Source organism: Fusarium graminearum, chromosome 4 (genome assembly GCF_000240135.3).
Source record: "Fusarium graminearum PH-1 chromosome 4, whole genome shotgun sequence".
NCBI classification, from domain to species: Eukaryota; Fungi; Ascomycota; class Sordariomycetes; order Hypocreales; family Nectriaceae; genus Fusarium; species Fusarium graminearum.
In genome coordinates this window covers 4,269,803-4,296,378 of record NC_026477.1, presented here as the reverse complement: position 1 = coordinate 4,296,378, position 26,576 = coordinate 4,269,803, and the positions used below count along the sequence as shown (strand labels likewise).

Genomic DNA, 26,576 nt, shown 5'->3' with positions numbered 1-26,576 from the left:
ATCTAATAATGAAACCGGAAATCAAGCCTTTTATTCCCCTCACCAGAGTCCTGTTGGATCTTCTCCAGTTGTTCATATTCTGAAAACGACTCCCACAATTTATCTCGTGAAGCATTTCTCCAACGGTAGTAAAAGATCGTTCCGCTATAGACACACATGTTCCAGCCCACGAGCCCAATTAATACTGAATTTCCAGTACGGTACAAGGGGAGATCGTTTTGACGGTAGATATTTGAGCCTATAATGGTACCAACTTGGACTGACATGTTGTAGAGTGCTGCAGAAACTGTTCGTGAACGGACCGAGTTTGAATTTCGCGAGGCCAGCCCAACGAGGATTGGGTGTGTCAGTGGAGATGATACGAGGACAGTAATCACCCCATAAACTGTCCATCGAGGCGAGTCAATAGAGTAGGATGTGCGGAGCCATATAAGGCTGGGAAGGACCCAGATCATGGGGATGAAGCCTAGCACAACTACACGTTTCGTCTTATCTGCAAGCCAGGCTATACTGAGCATGGTAAACACTACATAATGTTAGCGGTGGAGTCAATACTACCATGTATCAGGTGCAACGTACTGGTGAAAACTTGAGAAGGGATAACTAGAAGGTTTGAATGGAACGTATCAAAGCCTAAAGCCCTGAGTGAGAGGGTAAGATATGATCGTGGGACATTCTGAGGTATCATGGAGGTGATACCAATAAGGTAGATTGGCCACAGGTCGAAGTCGCATAGACTCTTCCACAGTAACTTTGGTGTGATTCTCTCTCGGTTGTGCATTGAAGATTTGCTGGGGTCCTCGCGGATAACGCGGTTCACCATGATCTCTTCCTCTCTAGCGGTAAACCAGCCATTCTTACCACGGATCCAGTTAGCTGTCTCTGTTGGGCCAGGTGGCATCATAGCAAAGGATGCAATACCGATGAGCAAACTGAGGAGACCCTGTTGCACCACGGTCAGTGTCAAGATTATGTAGGTGCCAGTCAGCCAACTCGCCTCAATCAAGAACAACCATCTCCATCCAGCATAGCCAAGGACACCCCGCATGTGGAGTAGCCCATAGGCAAGGAACGCAGCGACGATATCAGCAGCGGTCATCGACATCCAGAAGATGCTAAGGCGCACTCCCATTTCGGTATGCTTGTAGAAGTAGGAGAGGTACAGGATAATCTGCCGTCCTGTTAGCGTATCTTCGTGTACTGGGACAGTATGTCTCGCACATCAGGGATAAATCCGCCTTGCAAGAATCCAATGAGAACGCGGCAGATGAGGAAGGAGGTCCTTCCAGATATCCAAAACTGACACATCGCAACCACGGACCAGAGCGTGAGCTGTGTAGGGATCCATCGGTCAGGACCAGCCCACTTGGAGACGAGCTGTGATGGAAGCTCAGCAGAGAGGAAAGCAACAGCAAAGACTGTGTTTCCAAGATTGTAGTCTATTCGTTCAGAAAGAGGATCCGTCAGTGATAGACCGGGCGTAATAGAGATATGTATCGTGCTTACCATTGGTGTTTAGTCCTAGATCTGTAAGGAACCCATCAGTCAGTGCCTGGTGGATGTTTGCACGGTCGATTTCCAGCCCAAAGAACATGACACAGGCCCAGATCAATATACGACGGTCAATCTTTTTAATGATCTTGTCTTCCTCTCTCCAAGTCCATCGGGACAGAGGGTCGAAGCGATGGATGTTCTCCCTACATTATGTTAGTAATGCGGTCTTGCCAAGTATCTCTGTATCGAAAGTAAATATCTCACCAATTGCTTGGAGGCTGGTACTCCGTCGCGACATCCGGATCATCAAAGACACTGGGCTAAGCAACGTTAGAAGTAGCTTTATAGACCAGAAGCGAGATACATACTTGGGTGGCAGTATCGTCAGGATCATAGGTGTGGTCTCTTTTTTCCCATATGAACTGACGATGCTTCCTAGGCTTTCCGAGAGGCAGAGTTTGAACCGTGTGTGTAGTCGGATCCTTTGACTCAGTAACCTCTGTCGGTACATTGGCGACTGCTGCCAGCTTTGGAGGCAGAACGGTACTCATTGTTATCTGATGGAAGACGAAATTATTCTGAGGAGTCTCTGAGTGGTAGTTAATATGTGAATTAAGTTCGGTCTATATACTGAGGCATCTTTTCAACCACCAGACAAGCGCCTGTTGACGCAATTCAGAGACATAACAACGCTATCCGACTAGTCCACGTCTTATCTAGTGATTGAATGTTACATACCAACTGTGCTTCACTTCATCCTTGTTATTGTTGCACAGGTTTGTGAGGTAGTCTTCGCTTATGTCGACGGATAACCCGAAGCAGTGTGTCTATAGAAAGTCTGGATAAACATTTCCATTAGGTCACATCTGTCTCACCACGTACATTAAGCTAACAGGCTAAACCTCGTTTTGGAAATGCTTCGTTGACACAATGTCCAGTTAAATTTGAGTGATGCTATGGATCCATGCGTCAATAACGGATGTAGTCTATATCCGATGATACCATTTGCAGATGAGCAAACGATATCATGTATGGCATCATCCCGAAGTCGGCGAATCGCCATCTCGGCTTATCGCCCCGAAGTCATCGGAATATCGCTCTATTTCCGTTCCGCGGGACATCGATTTATAATACTTTAATAGAAGTCATATTTCTCGGAGACGGGAACTTGTTTGCGGTTGGATTATCACTCGCAGTAGCAAAATGAGCTTCAACTCAAAGGCCCTGCTTCTCACAAGCCTTGTAGGCTGTGCGTCAGCCATACGCTTTGGCTTCGGTACCAACGAACAAACACCCCTCGTGGGAGCAGACGTTTCTGATACAAAGCGCAACAATGTCATCTTCATTCTCACCGACGATCAAGATCTCCACATGAACTCATTGGACTATATGCCACATCTCCAGAGGCATCTAGTTGATCAGGGGACCTTTTACAAGCGACACTACACCACCACTGCCATTTGTTGCCCGGCACGTGTGTCTATATTGACTGGAAAGGCTCCTCACAACACCAACGTTACTGATTTAACTCCTCCATACGGTACGTAATCGAAATAGCCCTCGCCTCCATGGTGTCCATACCAACTGACTCCTTCAAGGCGGCTATCCCAAGTTCATCCGAGAAGGACACAATGACAACTACTTACCCATCTGGGTACAAGCCGAAGGATACAACACGTACTATGCTGGAAAGCTGTTCAACTCGCACGCTGTAACCAACTACAACGACCCCTTCGTGAAAGGATGGAATCAATCAGATTTTCTCCTCGACCCATATGTTTACATGTACCTCAATGCCACATTCCAACGCAACCACGATCCTCCTGTCAGTCATGAAGGAGAATATGTCACCGATGTCCTCGCCAGAAAGACACAGGGTTTCCTTGACGAGGCACTCAAGGAGGACGCTCCGTTCTTTCTCACCATTGCCCCAAACGCGCCGCATAGCAATGTTGACGCCAGCTTTGCCAAGATCAACTTCACCGATACCCCTCGAAACTGGACTTTCAAGATGACCACTCCCATCCCTGCCCCACGACATGCACATCTCTTCAAAGATGTTGTCGTTCCCCGAACTGAGAACTTCAATCCGGACTCCCAGATCGTCCCGAGTTGGATCCGTGACCAACCGAAGCTCACACAAGAAAACATCGATTGGAATGATGACTTTTATCGCAATCGTCTACGTGCTCTCCAAGCAGTTGATGAGCTGATTGACGATGTCTTCAAGAAGCTGGAAGATGCTGGTGTTCTGGACCATACTTATGTCGTCTATACCACCGACAACGGTTTCCATATCAGCCAACATCGTCTGCAGCCTGGCAAAGAGTGTGGCTATGAAGAAGACATCAACATTCCTCTGATCATTAGAGGGCCTGGTATACCAGCAGGTTCCATCTCAGAGGTCATTACTACACACGCCGACTTGGCACCGACATTCCTCTCTCTCATCGGTGCACCTCAGCGAGCAGACTTTGACGGAGTGGTCATACCCCTCACTAAAAAGGAACAAGCCAAGGCCAAAGAATATCGACATGAACATGTCAATGTCGAGTTCTGGGGGATGGCTGGTTCTGAGGGCAAATTTCCCTACCACGACAAGGATGGTGAGAGCTTTTTCCTAAGAAATAACACTTACAAGTCAATCCGCATTGTTGGCAAGACGTACAACTTGTACTACTCGGTTTGGTGCCATGGCGAACATGAGCTGTACGATCTGCAGACGGACCCAGGCCAGCTACGAAACCTATTGGATGCAGAGATTGCACAGCCAGCTGAACTCCTCGGGTACCCGCTCGACTCTGTCGTCGCACGACTTGATGCTCTTCTCCTAGTGGGAAAGACGTGCAAGGGCCTGGTTTGTTCTCAACCTTGGAAGACTCTTCACCCTCAAGGAGATGTTAAAAATTTGGGGGATGCTTTGAGCCGTGAATTTGACCAATTCTATGTGAACCAGCAACCCAAGGTGTCATTTGGTTGGTGTGCGGGTGGACATGTGCTGGATGCTGAAGGTGTGCAGTTTGAGAAGGAGGGATTAGCTTACTGGCGGCCAGACTGGAGTAACTGGGTATGATTTGATCACTCTAGTGAGTAGCAAAAAAGTTGGCCTCCTAAGTCTTGGGGTATAAAAATAAGTGGTCTAAGAACCCTAGTCTAAGCAGCATAAGCTGGCCTAATACTTTTGTCTCTTATGTTCCTAGCGGTCATTTTTTCTGATAACCTGAGGTCGCTTCATTCTGTTAGTGGGTTCCTGGCGGTTCTATTACTGGGTACTTGCATGTATCCTGTAGTTGTCATATTGTTTTGCAATTGCGTGATAGATCCAAAGTGATTAGCCACGGAACGAAGTCCGGAGATAAGGCCAAATGCACACCTGCTATAGATAATGCAGTAAAAACTGAAAACTAATATTAATTACTTTGATTAGAATTATCGATGCTGAATGCAACATATTGCGTCCGAAACCGCAGTTTTGCGGATGGCGTGCTATGGCACCATTGATTTCCAGTCCACTCTATCATCCTGGCTATCAAATTCCCTCATTGCGCCATTCTGATAGTGATTTCCCAAAGTCTAGCCATGCATACTCCGGGGTCAAAGTAGCTTTCCGTCTTCCCCGTCTTTGTTCTGGGAAATGTACTTCTAAATGATGGCTAATAGTAGTTCCCCTGCCGCACAGTAACTTTGTGAGGTCACAGTTCACTCACAGAATAATAACATTAACAACAAACGTCACTATGTCGAGTCTTTCAGAAGAGCGTGATCCAGAATCTGGTGTGGTGAGTCGGCAAGATGTGGCAGACCAAGCGACGGAGACAACTTCTCTTCTCAATGCATCTCAATCTCCAGTTTCATCATCGAGTAACTCTTCAACCGCCGTTTTCAAGATTGTCTTGGTTCTCATCATTGGGTCCTTCACTGCCAGTGCTGATGGGAGTCTCGTGCTAGCCACACATCCGACAATTGCGAGCGAGTTCAATGCCTTGTCTGCGTCCAACTGGCTGTTCGTCTCTTTCAACCTGGCTGGAGCGGCTACTCAAGCCGTGGTGGGCAAGCTCAGTGACATATATGGGAGAAGGAATCTCATCGTCACTGCGTATGCGCTCTTTGCGGCCGGTTGGTATGTTGTTTCGTTCACTTACTTTCACTGTGTTAACACTCTTCAGTATTATCGTGGGAACAGGCACTTCCATGGGATTAGTTATTCTTGGCCGAGTCATCTCAGGTGCCGGTGGATCAGGGTTAACCATACTGGCTATGCTAATTATCACAGACTTGGTACCTTTGCGTGAGGCTGCAGCTTGGCAATCATACCTCAATCTCGCTGCCACGACTGGTCGTAGTCTAGGCGGGCCTCTTGGAGGCTGGCTGGCTGATACCATCGGATGGCGTTGGTCCTTCAACTGCCAGGTACCCATCTTCCTCGTTGCCATCATTCTAACTTACTTCTTTTTGCCAAACAACAAGAAAGAAGATAAGAGACCTACATCACTGGATAGGATTGATTTCACCGGCGCGGCACTTCTTGCTCTGACAATCATGGCATTTCTTCTGCCTTTCGAGATCAGAGGCTCGAATGTGCCTTGGTCACATCCCATCATTCCAAGCTTATTCGTTGCTTCTCTTATCTTTGGTGGATTCTTCATACTCTTTGAAGGTCGCTGGGCAAAAGAACCAATCTTCCCACTTGACTTGCTTCGAATCAGAAATGTCGTTCTTGGTTATGTGATTAGTGGCACCCAGTGTGCTGCCCAGCTTGGTTTGATGTTCTCTGTTCCTCTTTACTTCCAGGTTACCAAAGGGGCTAGTAATACTGTCGCTGGGGCGTATCTCTTTCCAGCTGTGGCGGGAAATGCCATTGGTGCTATTCTGGCTGGTTTAGTTATCAAACGGTGTGTTGAGAGCGTTTCCTTGCAAAATATCCCTGGACTTATGACTGACTTGTTGATAGCACTGGAAGATATAAACTGGTTCTCCTTGTTGCCACTGTGACATCATCAGTGTCATATATACTGCTCCTACTACGCTGGCACGGCCAGACAAACGTCTGGGAATCACTTTATATCTTCCCAGGAGGTCTAGGCACTGGTGCAGTGCAGACAGGAGTCTTTGTTGCGGTCCAGGCTGCCACTGATCCTACTCACAAGGCGGCTGCCTTGGGTGGAGTCTGGCTGACTGTCATGGTCGGAGCCATCGTTGGTATGACTGCTGTCAGTACTGCAACAATGCACTTCATGGCTTCGAGTCTGTCTACTACGCTACAGGGACGTGGTTTTGCCAAAGGCGTAATTGAAAAGGTACGCCAGAACAGACAATTCGACGATCAACGTTATACTAATGTGACTAGGTCGTTAATAGGGCCACTTCGGATATCAACTACATTAACAAAGCGGATCCAACTCTTGCATCGGCTGTTGTGGATGCATATGTATACGGTCTATCTGCCAGCCATATCATTTCTCTCACATTCTCAGTTGTTGCCATGTTTTCGGCTTCCTTGATCAGTGAGAACAAGGTCTAGATGCGCTGGAGTTAGTGTAGAGATTTTGGCAGGAATCGAAGTTGCAACTCGGCCTGTAAGAAGAACAGGAGGTAGAAGTGGGCTTGAACTAGATATGGCATCCTTTACTTATTAGCTGTTAGCCAGTAGTCGTCAAATGAAGAGAGGCTGCCTGCCGGCCGAGATTATGACTATCATTTTGTGTCAGAGCCGGCAAAGTCATATATGAACCCCCAGTCTATGGGTGGAGAGCGAGACAAAACATCAATAAAGTGTTATTACTTTAATGCTATTCCTTACGATAAGTAAGAAACTATGAAAAGTAGTTACCATTCTCAATAAGTCGCGATATTAGTGCCTCCCAGATAAACTCAGCACCTTCCTCCTTGACGTGTTCTCTGAAGCATATTTGTAGCGAATAAGCTTGTTCGAGAAATTGTGCAACGAGCGGTCCCCCTCCCTCCATTTCCTTGTCTCTGGCGACTTTTATCATCTTCTTCTTGATAGTCGTACCCTTTTCAACAAGTACTCTCAATACATCCCCGTGCCCCTCTCCAACCGCTTCCTTTATTGCCTTTCTAACATCCCAGAGATTTTGCCGAATACTCAATTCGATAGGTTTTTCACTGACGAGTATCTTTACGACGTCCACATGCCCACGTTGTACCGCATACATAAGCGGCGTATGATGATTTCTCTGACTCGCAACCACATTGGCGCCTTTCTTTATCAGTAAATCAACCATATCTGTATACCCGCGTTGGGGCGCAAAATGTAGAGGAGTCTCATTCGCGTAATTCCGTGAATCAACGGTTGCTCCGAAACGAATCAGCGTCTCAACAATTCGGGTTCTCCCATTTCTAACTGCCCAATGCAGGACTGTTTCCTCTAACATTTCCAAGTTTGGTGCATCTAGATTTGCGCATCTCTCGGCCAGATAAGAGATGGCATCAGTGTTTTCGTGTAAAGCAGCTAGGAATAATGGTGTCCTGCCTTCTCTGTCCTTTACCTCGACACTAGCGCCGAGATATCGAACAACAAAAGACCCATGGTATCTACGAGTAATGGCGAGGTGGATTGGAGCCCTACCGAAATTGTCTGTCGCCAGTTGATCCGCAGGTTGACTAGGATGCGAGAGCAATTTATCTGTAATCAGCCAAGAGTTCTTCATGGCTGCAAGGTGTAACGGCGTCATCCCGTCAACGCCTGTCGCCCTCATATTTGCACCTCCTTCAAACAGTTCCTCGATCGCTCCCCAGTTATCGTGCAATACAGCATAATGTAGTGGCGTCCAGTCGCGACTATCAGTAGCATTTGCATTAGCCCCATTTAGAAGTAAATGTTTGGTCCACTTCCCTGGTTTTCTTAATGCTGCATAATGAAGAGGCGTCCAGCCTAGAATATCTTGAGCAATGATGTTCTTTTCCGCAATGGCTGGCAAGTCCTGATTGGAATAGTCGGGCCAAGTCGCAATGAGATTATGAAGCTCTGTGAGTCCGATACCCTTAATCTCTTCGGTTTCTATGTGTTGGGTCGCTGCAACATCGAAAATTGAGTCGCTCCAGCTACGACACTGTTTGGAATAAAGCTCACGAAGACTCAACAATAACGTTGGTGTATGGCCCTCTTCTAGCACTGACCGTAGCTGGTGGCATGTCTCCACTGCTTCATCGTGACGGATGATATCTTTATCGAAGTAATCCAGTGGCAAGTGAGTGATCACGCGAATGTAATCAACTAAAATAGCCACTGACTTCTTGTAGAGATAGCTTTCCTGAGGAAATGCTTTGGCCAGATCATATAAACGTCGATACGCGTCCCCCGCTCTCTTCCAGTCTAGCAATCTTTCTCGTTGTTTTGCTTCGCTGGCAATCATTTCAACGATTGCGTTAAGCTCCCCGAGTTTTGAGTGCGAATGAAGTGGCGGAATAATGGCAAGGTAGGCGTAGTGCAAATCACCAAGACCCGTCCTCTGAATGGCCTGTGCTAGCTTGGATAAATTTTCCCCATGCAGTCGAAAGTTGGACCAGTCTCGGGAATCTGAACTTTTGAATAACTCCATTACTGAGCATTCATCGATAGGTTGGCTCATCTTATCAACGGCCGCCCAGGTGAAGGCGTGGAATATATGCTTCGCATACAGCTTCTCCAAACTGTTGTGTGATACAAGCTGCAGACACTTGAACTGGTCACTATCGGGCTCCACGTTGGTCTCCATGGTCGTTGTCTCACTGGATGGCTGGCGCTGGTGGGCAGCAGAGTTGTGTTTCGAGTCGTCTGATCTCTGAGTTCCCACAACTCGCCAGGGCTCTATATCATCGCGACTCTGTTGGGTTTCCCACAGCTTCGGCGCATCTGATGGCATCCACCAACGCAAAGCCCGGGCAAGCTCATCAGTTAGCTGTCCCAGTTGAATTAGGCTTCCTGTTGTCTGCGAGCTCGATTTCCGGAGCCAAGCGTCATCTTCCGCCTCCAATGCGTTCAATGACACGTTTGACTTTTCAGCCCATGCTTGCCGTTTCTCATCTGTCGAGTACAGCCATAATGATAACGCTGACTCAAGCTCGTCGACGTGTGAGACCCACCGCTGGTTTTTGCAGTCCAACCGCAATGTGATGTTCTGCTTTTCCGTGCCAAGGTCCACTTCAAGGGTCCATTTGAAAGGAATTTTGAAGTTCACGGGAGCCTCAATATGCTTGGCTATCGGATGTAACGCATTCATCATCATCTCAATTGCTGCTGCAAGACAGGCAGCTTCTTTCGATGCAGGACCTCGCCAATCGGCTAGTCGTCCCAGATGCCTTCGTAAATTCAAGATGTCTTGGGCCTTGTCATTCCCTCGGGCCACCACGAGGCCCCCTTTGGGCTCTGATGTGTCGATTGCATCGGACTCTACTATTTCAATGGTATCTGTCGTTGACTTTCCGCAATTCCCGTCAACATTCATCTGAACTATCCACGTTCCACCCTTCGACAACCCAAAGTCGAAGACATCCTCTCCGCGCGGAGATTCGGCGTGTGAGTCAGGACCCAAGTTCCCTAGAGCGATAGCAAGCGCGTCGAGCTCGAACCCTTCCCTTAACTCACGGTTATTAATTGTGTCAATGAACCCTCGACGGACCAGCGCTCTGATCATGGTCATAATTATAACCGCAATGAGCTGACCAACAGACGCTGACCAATGCATCGCCCGCAGCCCGACGAACTGAATGAAAAATCCAGCGAGGCATATCACCGTCGCTGCAACAGACAAATTCGTTGATTCGATCTGCTTCAGTTTTGATGATTGCTGTGAAGCTGTTCCACTTCGGGGTGTCTTTGGTGAACCTGTGTCGCCATCCCTCCTCGACACCGTGATGACTCGTGGACACTTTTCAGGATACAAGGCGAATGACTCAAAGACTTGGTCACTAACGGTTTGCTTCGGCTGCAACCAGACAAGTTGCGTCGTCCAGCTGTCCACCGGCTCGTATCTGGTCTCTCCGGTCCTTCGATCAACCACGTGTGCACAGAGGAGCATCCCAATCACCAGAATGATTGTGCCACCGCTCGAGAAAGGAAACGCATAGCCTTTGACTTGCTTATCGTCCTTTTTGAACCTTAAAGTTGGAAAGTAGGTAATGAAACCAAAGTACATGAGTACTCCGAGCTGTAGTATGACACCGAAGCCAGCCGCAAGATGCAAATGACCCCGATCAACTTTATGACACCGATTCAATGTAATATTTGGAGCTTCGACTGCAGTATTTCGCAATATTACTATGTCCGATGCGAAATCGTGTGGTGCTGGAGTGGTTTGTGGGATTTCTTCATCAGTGGAATGAGGGTTCGTGTAAATCCTATACCATGCCTTTTTCTGCTGCTGGTCCTGCTTGCTGTCTGAACTATTTTGTCGTAACCACCTCCTCCACTCTGGTTTGTGTGGTTCTGTTTTTCACGTTAGCTATGAGCTGTCTTGTTGAATCACTGAGCTACATACTCTGTTCTTGGACTAATTTCTTCTTGACTGCTTCTTCTAATCGCATGATTCTTATCGAGGTAGTATTGTCGATCCCACCTCTAGGAATCAGGCAGATGAATTCTTTCACCGGGGCCAGCCCTTGACATCGCACTATATCACTGCCATTCCACAGTTCACAAGTCTCATGTGACGTGGATGACATCAGTTCCATTTCCACAGCCGATGTGTTTTCTCTTGACCTTCCTATTAGTGCTTTAAGCCAGGGAGGTCCGCCCACTCGAATAGCACTAACAATGGTCGTGATGATACCAAGCGGAGCCATGGCCAGGATGACACAATCAGACCAGCCCATGGATTGACTGAGAAATTGCATAGTGACTCGCTCTCCAAACAACGCTAGCAACCTGTTCCACTGTTAGTTGAAGATGTGCGCGTGGAGGCGGACATCATGGTTCTTACGGAGCCAGGTCTGAGAACAGGTTGTTGCTAAAATCATCACCAGAATCCGCCTCAACGAGTGTAGGGAGCCACAACAACGAGACAAAGATATAGTGCCCTTGCAACGACATTGCCGACAACATGGTTCATTTGTGGACCAATGTTACAATCACTCTTTATTGAAGACATACTATAATAGCCCGGAGAACCTCCGGGTACGCAGGGTTTTATGGTCATGGCCCGTAGTGTTGGAGGCAACAAGTCAGTTTATGCAACAAGAGAAGCTGACGTGAGACATGGCTGAGTGACAAAATCACAATCAGCCACAAATGTAATTGCTTGCGGAAACGAACAACCCCTCAGTGGTCAGCCAGGGTTCGCCCTGCCGAAGACTAGCTCTTTGGTTATGCAGCCAACCAGGAACCTGGTCAGGGTCCATCATATCCAATATTGAGGCCAACGCCAAGCCTTTTCAGCCGCTGATGGTACGATAACATTGACTGTAACAGTAACATCCGCCAACCGAATCATTTACGGCACTGACAACGTGTCGGAATAATGAATTAGGGGAAATGAATTGTGGTTTGATCGACGGCTTGACATGCAGCCAATGTAACCAACAAAAGGTCAGCCACCTGAAGTAGGTATGGAGTAGGTAATGTAGTATTGAATCTGGCAGTTACGGCGGGGTTATCATCGCCGTCATATGTTTCCGTTCTCCTTCACGAATTACCGTTTGTGTTTACCGAGTCCATGGGTAAAACTCGATACTTTTGTCTATGGTTATTGGGACCGTTGACGATGCACTGAACTCTATTCACACGGCCAACATGGAAACGGAATAGGGGAAAGCTTCATTAGTCAAGGCCGATAAGTTACCCTAGACGTCACGTACTGGCCAGGTGAGTAAGTTACAGGATAACAGATGTCCATAAAGGTCATCAATGATATCAGACTAATGAGTTAATACAATTTCAAGCATGTATTTTAATCTCCTTTTTTTTTATAAAAACAAAAACGTGCAAAAAAAGACAAGATGATACAGATGTATCTCGGCAGCTCATCAAGTCCACACATTTGACCCGTGGCAGACGTCGTCTATAATGCTGGCACCATTACAACCTGAGACATCGCCAACCGGACCGAAAAATGCCTTAATGGCCGGAAAAGGTGGGTATTAGCTTGGCATGATACTACCGTCTCTCACCGAGCGTCTTTAGGAGCTAAAGTCAACTTTCTTGTCACTAGTACGATCGGTACTCCCGCAGTCGATGAAAAGAAGACTTTGGTCAATTGATAAAGTAGAAGCTAGTAACAGCTTATGAAAGAAATTCTCTGTTTATATACGCCCCATTGGCTCCCCCGCAGACCTGTCAAAGTTCATGACCCGATCATGTGGTCTTATTGGTATCCTTGTCATATTCCACAATCCATTGGTCTCCCAGATAATCTCAAACTGATGCAGCTTGACAGTCGTCCTCCATGGACTCTTTTCCAAAAGTCCTTAGTTCTAAGAATCGCACTTGGTACGACCAACGCCAGTGAACCAGCTGACGTTAGAGTACTTGCCATTGGCGTTGCACTTGACACCATTCCTGCCAGAACTCAGGCACTCAGCTTGGCAATCTTCAGTCTTGAGCTAAAAAGCCATTTTTATTAGTCTCTGAGAGTATCATGGTTGTGTAAAGCCAGAGCTTGATGCAACTTACAGTAACACAGCAGTGGGAGCCATCTTGGAAAAGACACTGGCAAGCCTGAGTAACGCTAAAAGCAGTGGCACTAGTGATAGCAGTGACGAGAACAGCGAAGAGAGAAAGGCGGACCATTTTGATGGCTGTTTTGGGTGTTTGTTGGTGGTGTTGAGTTGTTTGTAGATGTTTTTGTTGGACGAAGAGTGAGTGATGAAAAGAAATGAAGAGATAAGCCGCCGTTTTTATACAAGATCAAGAGGCTATTCAGTCTACCGCTATATCACAACAAAGAAATTTACCACCAATCCTTAGACGTCATGTCTCGACATCATGCCGTCTGAACCGACTTCTTGAAGCAACTGACGGAGATGCTATCACCGTACCCACAGGAAGAAAGGTATCGCATGGGTCCCGACTCACCAGGCGAGTATTAAGGTTCAAAATATCTCGACCACTTCACTCTGTTTCGTACCCCACGTGCACCTCACCGGAGTTGCCGAGCCGAGCGCCTTGGCCCATTTAGGCATCTGAGCAGCTATCGTACATCGTATAATCCCACACGGATGGCACTACTCTACGAAAATCCTGCTGAAACCCATCGCGTAACAAGTGCCGAGAAGATATTATGATATCCTGCGGTAAATTTGTTTCCGAATTCCGACATGAGGTTGCCATAAGACCATGTAACCCTGGTCCGCAATGTTAACTAAGGGCCATCGGCGGTATTAGGTCTTGTTTTCTCGATGTCCAATTTCAGCAGTGTTTGAAAGCTAACATGAAACTGATGTGATTTTGCGAATACTCTGCTTTAGTAAACTCTCTATATGGAGTAATACGAAGCAAGACGCGTTATCGATGGGATCAGATCTTCCCCAAGTTATTCAACGGCACGCATAAACCTAAAAAGAACGTATATATTCAAAAACCGGCAAGAGGCTCCCAGGCCTCGGCATATCATCCTTGTTAATACAGGGGTAACGTTCCGAATTAGGCTGTTAGAAAGTAGCGTCGGCCGTCATTGTGACCCTACATAAACTTTATTTAATTGAATTTCCACTACAATATTGCCGTCAGATGGGCTATGCTGAGCAGTATATAACAAAATACTTCCAAGTTTGGTGTTATACGGAGTACTGGATGAGAGATCAGTCTCTGCTTCAATTGACAATTTGGTGTGATTGTGGTTTCAACGCGAGGACTAAGCGGTTCTCCTGAAAGGATAGAGGACGAACATCTGTTCAACTGACAAGTTTGACAGGGTCCTTTAAACGTGGGGGTAAGGCCCACCTCCACCTGATGAAGCGACGGGCCGGACATGGCACACACCACATGCTCATGGAATACGTGACATCCAATCGTCGTGTACAAGGTTTCTAGTATTGGTGGAACTGATATACCAACAAGTGTATGACTATACGTATCACTATCATGAGAGATATCTATATAAACCGCTCTGAACATCACCACAAATACAACATCACTCACTCACTCACTCTCATCTACATCACCATCACACCTCTTCACAACAACTCAACTCACACTTCACCTTTCCACCTTCAAAACTCTCAACACCCTCAACACCACCAAAATGGTCCGTCTCGCTGTCTTGGCTACCATCATGGCTGCTGCCACCTCCGTCCAGGGCGCTATCTGGTGCCAGTGCCTCTTCCCCGACAAGTCCCACTGCTGTGTTGCCAGTGTAAGTCCCATTCTCACCCTTTCCCTCTTCTCACCTCGCTCTCCAAGAGAAGTTACTAACGGATCATCTTTACCTCAACAGGGAGCTGGCAGCTGCCAGGAAAAGTGCCAGAATGCCAAGAAGCCTATCATTGATGGATCTTTCGTTCCCCACAACCAGCCTTGCAATGCTGGAGGTGCTGGGTTCGGCATTAGCCCAATCACTGCCCAGGGCCGCACTCAGTGCGACACCAGAGCCTTCTAAGTTCGGCTTTGATGCCTACTACTTCACAAGAAGTGCTCCAGTATTACCTTAGATCAGGACTGATGTCTGATGACTACCGAAGTGCCAAGAATACGGGGGCACAGGTCGCTTTCTCTTCTAACTATCATGTATGGAGTACAACATTGCACCTTTCTATAGGAGGTGCTTCCGTATATAACTGTATATATTATGGAATGCATTACATATTTGATCTACACCTATGCTGAGTTTAATGACCGGGCCTTAGAGTATCAGAAAAATCGGCCACTGGGAACATAAGAGACGAAATTAGTAGGTCACTTTATGCTACTAAAATTATGGCCTTTAGACTATTTACTTTTGTAGTCTAAGCTTAGGAGGGAAACCTTTCTACTACCCCGTAGAGGTCGTGCTGGTATGTTGCTCTTCATGTTCACCCAGCCAACGCCACTTTCTCTTTCAGAAGCTGATCAACTTTGAGTGTGCTCTCATCCAACTCGAGACGGTTCTTTCCCAGATCATCATGCATGCCAGAGAGCTTGAACTGAAGTTCCTCACACAACTCCATCCTAAGTTGAACCATTCCACTGTTTTCCTCGTTGCTGCCCATCATTTCCTGGTGCCCGTGGATGCGCTGCTCAAGTTTGTCCAATTTTTTCCAGAGTTCGCCACGCTCATCCCGGAGTCGTTTGTTGGCTAGCAGTTGGTGGGCGATGCGTTCTCCGAGAATCTTACGCTCCTGTTTGACTGTGGTACGATCACTGGGAGAGCCTAGGTACCATGTCAGATATAGTACTGTTAAAAGGGTATGGGTATATACTTACAGGTTCTAACCTCAGTAGGAGCACTTTGACCAGTTGTCTTGGGGAGAGTAGCTGCAGTCGTTGGGGCTTCCGTAGTATTCTGGGACTCCAGAGTAGTAGCACTTTCATCTTGGTCATCGCCTTCAACAGGGGCCTTGGAAGTGGGTGAGTCTCGAGGAGTATCTCCGTTCACTTGTGGATGGTTAGTAATTTTGATATAAGTTCAAATACTTTGATTGTCACTCACAAGGCTCGGGGTCAGGGTTCAGTCGAGCAGAGAAATGGGTACGCATTGTTCGAGGCTCGCTTTCAGTGTCGTTGTCGCTGTCCGTGTTCTCTATATCTGTGACTAAAGTCTCGGCTTTAGACAAATTAGACGCTTGTAGATCAAATATAAACACTGAAGCTTTACTCACAATTCAGAGGTTCTGGGTCAAAAGGCCGGCGACGACGTCGACGGGCCGGGCTCTCGTCCGCGCTAGCATGTGCTGCTCTTTTTCTGCTCCTGGTCTGCATCCCGATCTCCAAGTTTGGAGATGGAGAAGCTCCGTTGTTAGAAAGTCTTGTGTTCATTTTAGGACTCTCGGAACCTCCGACGGCAAAGGTGTTGGGTGGGGGAGCGCCACGTCTTGGGATGTCTTGGATCGAGATATATTTTCGCGCCATGCCGGTAGTATCTTGAGTTTGGCGCATCGCTGGTGAGAGAGGGGTATTGGTGGAGGCGGTGGGAATGGTGTTAAAAAGATGACATAGTTTTTTTCTTTTTCGTTTAGAACGCGTGTTTGGTTACACTGCCAACTGTCTGCCACTGCGAACCTTGGATATTGTCGCGGTGGGCATGGATCTCAATCAGACTCAAATCTAAGCAAAGCTAATCTCTTGACTATGCATTGATGTGTTATTGTCGAAAGTAAGTAAGTAATTGAAAATTGAGCTCGTTGTTATTCTTCTAGATTCTTGACTTGACTGTCCAACTTGATTGCCTATATTCAGAAGCTTGTGCTACACACTGGTACTAAAATGCAGTTGGGAGTTCTCAACAAAGAATTATTGTATCCACAAACAGATTAAGCGACATTTGCTTCCTTATTCATGTTTGATATCGATGGTACTGGATACAAAGGGTACTTGTGACCCTGGACGCTCTTAATCAGTAATTCACTTTGTCACGATGCCGTTGAACCTTGTTCATCGTAACAGGATCAAAACAGAACAATAAAGTCATTTATTAGAATAACAATCATTTATTGACTCTTAAAGTCTTTATGGGCTTGGAAGACAGTTATGGCCGGTTCTCAACAGTCCAAAGTATATTGCTGCCTTCGTTTCTGACGATTGCTTTCAGTGCAACAATTCGCAATCGCCTCAACTTATTTGATAACATTTGAGACTTCCACCTTAACACACATTACCATGGCTTGTTGGGTAGCAGTGGAAAGCGCTACATTGGGCGTTAGAAATACACCATGTGCCAGTCCAGGATGAATCGAAAACGCCGGGTATCACGATGCAACGATGCAGGGTAGCATAACTATCTAATTGCATACTCTCCGCATGGGCTTACAAACTTTATTTTCACTTCACAGAATTCGGGGGCAGGGATACACAATACCCAGAAGCCAGTGTCATTTCCTACCAATGCTACCAATACTGTCATGTTCGGAACATTAAACACTCTGCATGCCATCCAGAGGAAAAGGTAACCCTCTGGTTAGGCAGCTGAGCCAAGTCCATCCATACATCAGATAGCAATCTGGGAGCTTCCCGCTACCTACCGGCTTTAGCCTCTTTCCGCTTGAAACTTCGACGCTCAAGCTTCAGAAAAGCATCACGACGAGGTATCCAACCATCTTCCCAACTCCGATCATAATAGTTGGGTGGCAGCCGGTGATAGTGAAAAAGAACTCCATTTGCCTGATATGGAGTCCATGGCTGACTGGAAAGGTCGACGAAAAAGGCGGCTATATCCTGTATTAGTTATCTTCCTGAAAGATGATCGAGTTCAAAACTTACTTGTTTCTGCCTTCCACTGTTCGGTGATGTTTATAGACATGATGTTTGCGGTTTTGGTGATTTCCGTCTTAATGATTGTGAGTAAAACGAAGAATAGATGAATGATGTCTAATATGTTGTCGGAGGAGATTGACCATCTCTATGGAATACAGACTGCATGTTATATAGTGGTAGCTAAAAAGCATTACTGGCGTAAGTAAAGACAATGAGGTATTGACTTAGTTTCAATACCAATGGAAAACCCCACAAAGACTACAAAGCGTGAGTCCATATTAGCCAGCGCCTTTCTATGGCAATGGCTCAAAGCCAAATGATGCAGCTAACATTTATTTGCAAGGACCCTGTAGTTGGTCTTTCAAATGTGATAGTGACAGATAAAAAGTCTTGTACTTTCCTTCACGTAATCATGCAGTGACGTATGCAAGTCTTTGTCCATGGGCTCGCTTTATTTTGAGGTTCTACAATGAACGCTTTGTGTATATCATCATGACACATCACATTTGTCTAGGCAGAAAAATGTGCTTTGAGATAATCTACAGTATCCAGAACCACTACCGTCTTTCTTTTACGCAGTCTGTATTCATCATTGAACTTTCCCAAGTCTTGAATGTTGTAGTGATCCAGGAAAGTCTCTCTTCTACCCGGTAGTCACTTGATCGATCAAGCGTTAGCTCTTCAATTAAATACCAGTTACTGCTGGCTTTTGTTGCAGGGGTCCTTGTTCCGGGCCGCCCCTTCGTTCTTCTACTCCAACATATTATTCCATCAGGACTAACTTACACAAATAGAATTCCCTCATAAACAATGTTGCCGAAGTTGCCGAAAGAAAAGTATCTTATGAAACATTTGCCGCTTAGCCGGTGCTTACTTGGGGATATCCCTGTCATTTCGACCTATTTCAGTATAACGCAGAGTATCTTTGACCAAATATAAATACAGAACCAACAACCAACAACCAACACCAACAGCTAACCAAGAATCTACAGGATACTTAATGTCCCCACTGATTGATGACAATGTTTTTCTTATAGAAATCTACATAGAAAGCTCAATAATAAAAGGACCAATATTCCCTCTCTCGCTCGCCATCTCCGCAACTTACACCTCTACCTCCTCAGTACACTTTATCACCATGCTTGAACACGGGTTCTTAAGCGAGGTACAGCTATTAATGCTTGTACTTCTTATCGACACCTGCGCTATTATCATTCGCGTCTCAGAGGGGGAATGGACGCCGACCTCAAAGCGCTTTCTGCTGTGTACGCATTTGTTCTTATTGGGTCAGGTAGCGCGCTATACGTCGAACCACATAAGAGAGTCGGCTACATTACACTTTTGACTGAGTGTGATGGCCCAGGATCCAACCTCACGGCTACTCTTGGCCCTGTCAATGCTGCCCATGTCTCGCAATTCGACACCCGTCGCGAGATTAATGTAATGATGTGGACTGCTGTCGCTGCGGCTGGAGGTACTGTTATTATGGGAGTGTTGTGTTAATGTTGGTGGGGGGAAGAGGAAAAAAGCTAGATGGAAGCAAGTGAACAGCGCATTTTATGCCTATCTGAACCTTATGTTAGGGCAAGGGCAATAAAAAAAGCACAGGTCTTGTGAGGGCATTGGAGTCATGATGCTCAAAAGTATGATTTATGATGGAAACCTTATCTTCAGGTTATTATGGGAGGGGAATCGGCTCTCGATATATATAAGACCATCGCCGACTTGATCAAGAGCAAAGCGAACTCAGACTCCTGCAGCATGACCATCGGCACAGACTCGGATGGGCACCATGTCGAGGGCTACGCCTACCAGGCTACCACCAGCGGTCACGATTGCAAGACAACAGCTGAAAGGAAGACAATTTTAGCGGCCGTTAAAAAAATGCGCCGACATTCTACACGCTAATGGAGCCATCAATGGCTGTTGCAAGTTCTCCCATGGAGGAACCTGGACGGGCCACTTGCGTCTCACATCTCAGCCATCCAAGTACCCGGCTCATTCAGTCAACCGTTAGAAGAGGGTCTCAAAGGGCTATGGTACTGTTTATGTTAGTGGACAAAGACATTGGGAAGATGTATTTAGTTAGCTACAGATATCGAATTGTCTCATCAGTTATACTCTTATTTATATGATGTTAGGCCGGGTCTTGTCTTTCGAAAAACTCATCCTGGCCATTTGAGACCTTGTTCTAATGCGTCTGATGTTTGAACGTAGTTATGTTAGCCATTGTAGCATCGTGCTAGAAGAACATGTCGATGACTGAGGAATACATTGTTTAAACAGAAGACACAACAATGCCGCCGGTACACCATCACTAAAAATCGAAGAAGACTGTTCTTCTCGTCGTTAACTCAATGTGACCAAGCAGGTACGCACAGACAAGTGATGTTTTCTTCCCTATGAGCATATAGAACAAAGAGTTGAAATCCTTTCGTAGGTTCACAGCCTCCACAATTACAACATGGTAATTATTCACAAATGGGCTAACTTGTTCAGATCAAACTTGTTTGATTCATTTTCCTGCATATGCACTTACCCCAAACTCTCCTATCGTACACTCATCTCCCTACAAACTTACCTTAATCATCTTCCTAGTCGAGCATCACAACCTCCTTGTTCCCCGCTTGCTTCAGGTTGATCTCTCTGACCTTGGCCTTGAGAGCCTCATTTTCCGAAGAAAGCAATTCGACCTTCTCCATCAATTCCTTGATCTTGGCATTCTTCCCCGCAATTTCAACTTGATGGTACTTCTTGCGGCGATTGATCTCGTCTACTTTCTTGGTCAGCTTTGCCTCCACTTGTCTGAGTTGCCTAAGGATGAGGTCACGAGAGAACTCGGGATCGAAACCCTGTACTGACTTTTGATGAGCCATGGTTGCTTTGTAAGATGGTGAATTGTTGGTGTTTCTAGTTTGCCGTGTATTTAGTTGTTAGTGCTGTTCAGTTGTTAGTGCTGTTCAGTTGTTAGTGCTGTTCAGTTGTTGGTACTGTGTAGTTGTTGTTGTGCGATCGTTTGTAGAACTGGTTTTGGTGTTGGGGATTTATGCTGCATTTCGTGGGCTTATTATACTATTATTCGCTGCCCCGTACAAGTGACTGTTCATTATACTGGTTGACGCTAATGGTTTTATTCCAGAGAATTAGCAGCTTGTGGTACTGAACTTGTTCTTTGTTCAAAATGCTCAGTTTATGTCCGCAATAACGTATTGTGTGGGAATCAGCACAACTAGTCATACGTGGGTAGAGACATTTCTTAGACAAAGAAAGGGTACTATCCAGTGTTGTATCCCAGGATCAGTATCGGGAAAGTACAATGTTAGTAGTGGCGTGTCCGTGTATTCTCTTTCATCAATATCTCAACAATCATTATATTATTTCAACATTATTGGCGTACAGCCTTTCACAATTCAATGAGGGATCAGACTCCCTTTCTTGTAAGTCCACAAGAGCCCCAAAGATGCAGTGTGTATATGTATCTTTGTGAGTGGCTATGACCTGTACCCTATCAGGCGGGTAGCTAACAAACAGAGGCTTGAAGCAGTACAGACAAAAGTATTAGTCCAGTCTTAGGCCAAACATAATAAAATTGACCTAATGTTTATTTAAATCACTAAATCAGTACCCGTCTTTATTATGGCTCTTAATTGGCCATTCAAGTAACCTTCAGGCACTCCATCCGCTCCTCAGCCCACGCTCCAAGGTCACCAAAGAACCCCTCCGGGTCGTTCCCACGCCAATCTTGCAATGAGTACCACAGATAACGGAAGTCTCCGCCGGCTTTCATGGCGGCTTTGTAGTCGGGAGCAGCCTCGTAGAGTCTCTGTGTATTGTATACTGTTATTTTCTCCACTTCGATTGTATTGTAATTGTCATGTGAAATCACTTACCTTGACATAATGAGTTGCCCATCTCTCGTGCATCCTGCCATCCGCCTCGGTTGCATCACTTGGTATTCGAGAAATCATGGGAAAGCCGGCAGCGGTCACGTGTAGGTCTACAGGACAAACTGCCACTAGAGGGTCAGAAAGAACGGCAGGCCAGATACAAGCTGTCTCCAGTCGAATAGCGAGGTGATAATAGGTTCGCCATTTTGCTGCTTCGCAATGGTTGTATTGTGTATCCCGTAGTCTCCGTGTTCGAGAACCAAACGATACAAAGAACGGTCGGGTGTATCTTGAGGCAGTATAAATGGAACGGCTCGTAGAAGGGACTTGCTTAGCGGCAAAGGCAATCGGTCCAACTGACTCTTTGTCGGACGGCCATCCAATCATATCGCCTTCGTTTCCTATGGTAGCCTTGATCTTCTCTTCGAGAACGTGCATCCAGAATTCGCGATTCGGAGCAACGGGCATTATATTAAGATGTGACAGTGATAATTGAATGAATTGACTAAAGATCTAAGTTGAATGACTATGTCTGTATGATGTGGTCATGTGATCGTACTCGGGATGCCTTCAAGCTCAACACATGGACAGTGAACTTGGGTTGAAGTTGAACAGGCGATCGAGGAGGAGGAGCTGTCATAAGAGTCAGCGCATCTATTCTCAATCAGGGCCGATTATCTTGCCTTTTGAGTATCACAAAGATCATCCCACACACGAGATTTCCCTTCTGACTTTTCAAAGACAAACAGTCGGCGACCGTCAATGTCACGGGGGGGAGGTGCTTGGGTCCTGGACGCTGGACTGGGATCCGGTGGTAGAGCAAGTTGGAGATTCGGATTTCTTTCTGGTGTCGCAGTACCAGGTATTGGTTCTCACAGTGCTTTTCTATTGTGCGAGACTAAGTTCGCTCTTGTGCCCTACTTTCTATTATTGCTACTCCTCCTATGGCAGCACACACAACCATGTCACCAGTTGATGAACCGCCAGCAACATCCATAGTGACCTTCTTGGCTTCCTCTTTGAACTCTTGTCTGATAAAGTTGACACTAAGATCATATCCCGAGCAGTCGTACTTCAATCCTGCGTATTACTTACTGCCTTTGCCACGCAACAATCCATCTGCCGGCACTAACTTGACTGAGTTCTCAAGGTGATTCGGACGGCTCGCTTGTCGTTCGCTAACATGAATACCCTGTCAACGGCAAACAAAGGTTAAATCTTGGTTCACCAATGAACGTAGGATAACCTCGGAAACGGCACATCCTGACTTGATGAGGGGCACGAGATCCACCATTGCAAGAAATACAGTCAATTATCTTCATCTCGGTTTCTTATTGGACTGTTCTAAGTCTGGAATACCCTTGGGTCCTTTCCTGTCACGATCAGAGGGAATTGTTGCGATAAGCTGCGCCTCATATCGTTTGTCAAATCTCGCTAGGTAATCACCTGCGCCACATCACTCCAGTGTCACAACAGGCAGTAAATAACTCAGAATCGATGGAGATTTCAGGTATGAGTCTGGAATGTGTTTGCATGAAGGACAAACATTAGATGGAACCATAGTTGTCATTAAGACTAATGTACGGGTAGCAAATGAACAGGGTTTACATACCCTAAAGCATCTGTTCTTGGCTATCATATGTATGGAGCCTCTGAATCAGACCGCTTCACAAGTATAATATATATTTTGCATTATTATTTGCCATGATTGAATCGAATTCCGTCTCTCTATCCTCCTCTTGGTACAACTGCCAATCTCCACTCTTCGGCATTACTGTCCCGGTGGAGAAGTCATCTCCTCTCGCTTAAGATAGCAATCTCTTGATAACTACCGAGATAATCACGTCAATTTTGCGTCATAGTATATCTTGACATGTGAACTGAATGTTTGTATGTACAGAATCAGAGTACTAGATTCATGTTATGCAAACTTGTTTAATCGTGATAAAGAAAGGACAGTAAACTATATAACCGCAGGTAAATTAACTAGAGTAAGACTTGGCCTTCTAATCCAATATAACTAAATCCAGATATCAAGATTCAAGATCTGAACAGTATCGATAAATACTTTCTACTTACCATCAACCGTTTAAACATTTGTGAAAATGGGTGAACTCAACCAAATGTGCTTTCTTCCCACGTACGAGCGCAAGGTGTCCAAAGCGCTAGTCGACAACGAGAACCGCTTCTTGGGCGGTCTGGAGCTTATCTATGGCTCGTGGTCCTATGATAACCCAAAGTTTGGGTGGATACTCGAGGGCGACCAGTATGTTGTCAAGGTCATGGCTGATGAGCCCAAAGGTCTGGAGGCCAAGTTGAAGGAGATTGGTCGCATCAAGCAAGAACCATAGTTGTGTCTGGGCTATTCTCATTTATTAAACTTTATCTTTGGATTGAAGTCTAGATCTCAAAGAGCAGAAAGCATAAAATAGATTGGGTTCTTAAGATTGCGATTTTCAATATTTTATATTGCTGGGAAGAAACGGTGAGATATCGAGTGCTAATAGTAGTTATGATTTACAGGTCGCTTGATAATTTACCTTAGTACCTAGAAATGATTAAACAACTATAGTGCAACGGCTTTTAAACTGTCACTGTTAAGCCACGCAGCGTTAGTTCATAAGCTAAAGCAATTCAGAAAAAGACCCTGATTTCAGGGACATGCGCACAGGTCCGGAATCTGGAGAAGAAGCTCCTAACTAGTAATGATGCCTGTCGTCGTGAAATAAACTTTGTAGATCTTAGGGCTAGCGGAAATAAACAGCCCTTTCGCTCCCCCGATTGGAGCCGCAAGTGCCTCAAACTAACGTCCAGGATGATAAGCCAAAGGACCCAGCCAAGGTAGGACCCCTAGACCCCTAGATCATTACCGAACACGATGTCTCATCTATCTAATAACAGCCTTGTATAAATGGACCCTGTAACGGTCAGGCATAGCACATGCAAGCCCCAGAAAGAAGGTTCTACACAAGACAGATATTGTGCTTATTACCTTTTTCTTCCACGCTAATCTCGCCGATCAGTGCAAATTACCATTGTATCGTTTTCGCAATCTAAGCCGAACCAAGCATCTGAAACAACTTTCATCCCCTAGCACGAGTAATTCGCAGCCTCAGTCTCGACCCTGACATGCCAATGAGCACGCACTCTTACCAGTAATCGTCAAATCTGCATCTGCCGTTTCCCATACTAGGATCTTCGGCAGCTGCGCTTCCGGTTGAGGCTCTTGGCCCACAAGTGATTAACCCCCGTGCAGATCCCTTGAACTCTAAACTCGCGTGAAAGGGGTGAATCATATTTAATAAATCCCAAACGATGTCCAACGCTTCTGGAGACAAGACAATCATTCTAGTGACGGTATTACTCTTGGCTCTTCACTTGCTTTACCATACGAGCAAGTCAAAATCATGGCATCAGAACTGTCGCCCGTTGACGTGAGGGTCATTGCTGTCATTCAACAAGTCTGCTCAGTCTTGTCAATTATCGGATGCCTGTTCATCATTGGTACTTTTTGTCTCTGCGATGCTTTCCACAAACCCATCAACCGTCTTGTTTTCTATGCCTCGTTCGGAAACATGATAGCCAGTATCTGCTTCATCCTGGCAGATTCTTTCGTCAAAGTGCCCGAAGGAACTGGATGTCAGGCCCAAGCCTTTCTTATACACACGTATATCTATCTCTTTTCTAATATGTCATATTCATACTGACCGCTTGCAGCTTTGTAGCCGCTGATGCTATGTGGACTTTTGCCATGTCTGTCAACGTTTACCTTGCCTTTTACCACCGTTTCGATGCGCAGCGACTGCGGAGGATGGAATTACCGTACCTACTCGCCTGCTATGGTGTTCCATTTCTACCAGCATTTATCTTTATTTTCATCAAGGACGAGAACGGATTTGGCGTTTACGGTAATGCTGTTCAATGGTGTTGGATCGCGCCAAAATGGGGCAACTTACGAATTGCAACATTCTATGGACCTATCTGGTAAGGAAACAACTTGACCAATTACAAACATGTACTGACTGTCAAAGGTTCGTCATTATAATTACTCTAGGCATATATATCCGATCTGGTGGCACAATCTATCGGAAACGTCGGCAACTTCTGAAAGCGCATGCATCAGGGTCTGGCTCTGGTTCTGGTTCAGGGTCTCGCTCAGGCAATCTCTCATACAACGACCAACGCACGACCAACTACATGAAGACGACCGAAGTTACTGTCATACATGAGCCAATAGACAAGCCAGAGGCAGTTCTGTTGCATATTTTACGTCCAAAAGCATCGATCCGCGTCTTTAAACCAACGATTGCGGGAAATGCGGCTTGTCCAAGTGCAGAAGCTCAACCGAACATCCCTCGACCGCCCACCCGATCCGGTAGCGATGTTTACAAAGCTACATGGGCCTACACCAAAGTCGCAATGTTGTTCTTTGCCGTCATCCTCATTACATGGATTCCATCTAGCGCCAACCGGATGTACTCGTTTATCCACCCCCACCAAGTAAGCAAGCCGTTGCAGTTCATGAGCGCCACAGTACTTCCTCTACAAGGGTTTTGGAACGCGGTCATTTACGCTGTCACCAGCAAAGATGCGTGCAAGGCTATACTCGAAGAGAGAGGGTTACGGATGGAGAAAACACGATTGAACGAACCGACTTGGGATGATGAACAAAGAGAACAGCAAAGGAATAGAAACATGGTAGTCTGATTGTGCAGGAAAGCTGGCTTTCCGGCCACATTTGACGATAGAAGAAACATTTGGGATTTACTCTTAATATAAATATATATTTCCATTCTGATTTAACAACATTTGGATATACATATTCACTCACACATCGATACAACATTAGCTGCACTCCAAACACCCTCAATAGA

The 26,576-nt window shown here is 46.0% G+C and overlaps 8 protein-coding genes across 8 annotated transcripts; 4 read left to right on the top strand and 4 right to left on the bottom strand.

Annotated features, from left to right (window-relative positions):
• Positions 1 to 99: 99 nt before the first annotated feature.
• Positions 100 to 2,045, bottom strand: FGSG_07722 (uncharacterized protein; the record flags this gene model as incomplete). Its single annotated transcript, XM_011329223.1, has 7 exons — positions 100 to 144; positions 186 to 526; positions 580 to 1,171; positions 1,222 to 1,418; positions 1,507 to 1,697; positions 1,759 to 1,814; positions 1,863 to 2,045. The coding sequence occupies 7 exons, from the start codon at positions 2,043 to 2,045 to the stop codon at positions 100 to 102; spliced, it is 1,605 nt and encodes a 534-aa protein (XP_011327525.1).
• A 652-nt stretch (positions 2,046 to 2,697) lies between these two features.
• FGSG_07721 (uncharacterized protein) lies at positions 2,698 to 4,567 on the top strand (the record flags this gene model as incomplete). Its single annotated transcript, XM_011329222.1, has 2 exons — positions 2,698 to 3,034; positions 3,093 to 4,567. The coding sequence occupies 2 exons, from the start codon at positions 2,698 to 2,700 to the stop codon at positions 4,565 to 4,567; spliced, it is 1,812 nt and encodes a 603-aa protein (XP_011327524.1).
• Positions 4,568 to 5,231: 664 nt separating this feature from the next.
• On the top strand, positions 5,232 to 7,015 carry FGSG_07720 (uncharacterized protein; the record flags this gene model as incomplete). The annotated part of the gene is made up of 4 exons (XM_011329221.1): positions 5,232 to 5,614; positions 5,661 to 6,386; positions 6,446 to 6,791; positions 6,842 to 7,015. The coding sequence occupies 4 exons, from the start codon at positions 5,232 to 5,234 to the stop codon at positions 7,013 to 7,015; spliced, it is 1,629 nt and encodes a 542-aa protein (XP_011327523.1).
• A 292-nt stretch (positions 7,016 to 7,307) lies between these two features.
• On the bottom strand, positions 7,308 to 11,536 carry FGSG_07719 (uncharacterized protein; the record flags this gene model as incomplete). The annotated part of the gene is made up of 6 exons (XM_011329220.1): positions 7,308 to 8,559; positions 8,635 to 9,694; positions 10,082 to 10,593; positions 10,840 to 10,921; positions 10,974 to 11,113; positions 11,415 to 11,536. 6 exons carry the CDS (start codon positions 11,534 to 11,536, stop codon positions 7,308 to 7,310), a joined length of 3,168 nt encoding a protein of 1,055 aa, XP_011327522.1.
• Positions 11,537 to 15,438: 3,902 nt separating this feature from the next.
• FGSG_07718 (uncharacterized protein) lies at positions 15,439 to 16,101 on the bottom strand (the record flags this gene model as incomplete). Its single annotated transcript, XM_011329219.1, has 3 exons — positions 15,439 to 15,776; positions 15,830 to 16,000; positions 16,056 to 16,101. 3 exons carry the CDS (start codon positions 16,099 to 16,101, stop codon positions 15,439 to 15,441), a joined length of 555 nt encoding a protein of 184 aa, XP_011327521.1.
• Positions 16,102 to 18,815: 2,714 nt separating this feature from the next.
• FGSG_13199 (uncharacterized protein) lies at positions 18,816 to 19,318 on the top strand (the record flags this gene model as incomplete). The annotated part of the gene is made up of 2 exons (XM_011329218.1): positions 18,816 to 19,080; positions 19,107 to 19,318. 2 exons carry the CDS (start codon positions 18,816 to 18,818, stop codon positions 19,316 to 19,318), a joined length of 477 nt encoding a protein of 158 aa, XP_011327520.1.
• A 2,152-nt stretch (positions 19,319 to 21,470) lies between these two features.
• FGSG_07717 (uncharacterized protein) lies at positions 21,471 to 22,170 on the bottom strand (the record flags this gene model as incomplete). The annotated part of the gene is made up of 2 exons (XM_011329217.1): positions 21,471 to 21,638; positions 21,706 to 22,170. The coding sequence occupies 2 exons, from the start codon at positions 22,168 to 22,170 to the stop codon at positions 21,471 to 21,473; spliced, it is 633 nt and encodes a 210-aa protein (XP_011327519.1).
• Positions 22,171 to 25,109: 2,939 nt separating this feature from the next.
• Positions 25,110 to 26,409, top strand: FGSG_07716 (uncharacterized protein; the record flags this gene model as incomplete). Its single annotated transcript, XM_011329216.1, has 3 exons — positions 25,110 to 25,369; positions 25,420 to 25,686; positions 25,734 to 26,409. The coding sequence occupies 3 exons, from the start codon at positions 25,110 to 25,112 to the stop codon at positions 26,407 to 26,409; spliced, it is 1,203 nt and encodes a 400-aa protein (XP_011327518.1).
• Positions 26,410 to 26,576: the final 167 nt, after the last annotated feature.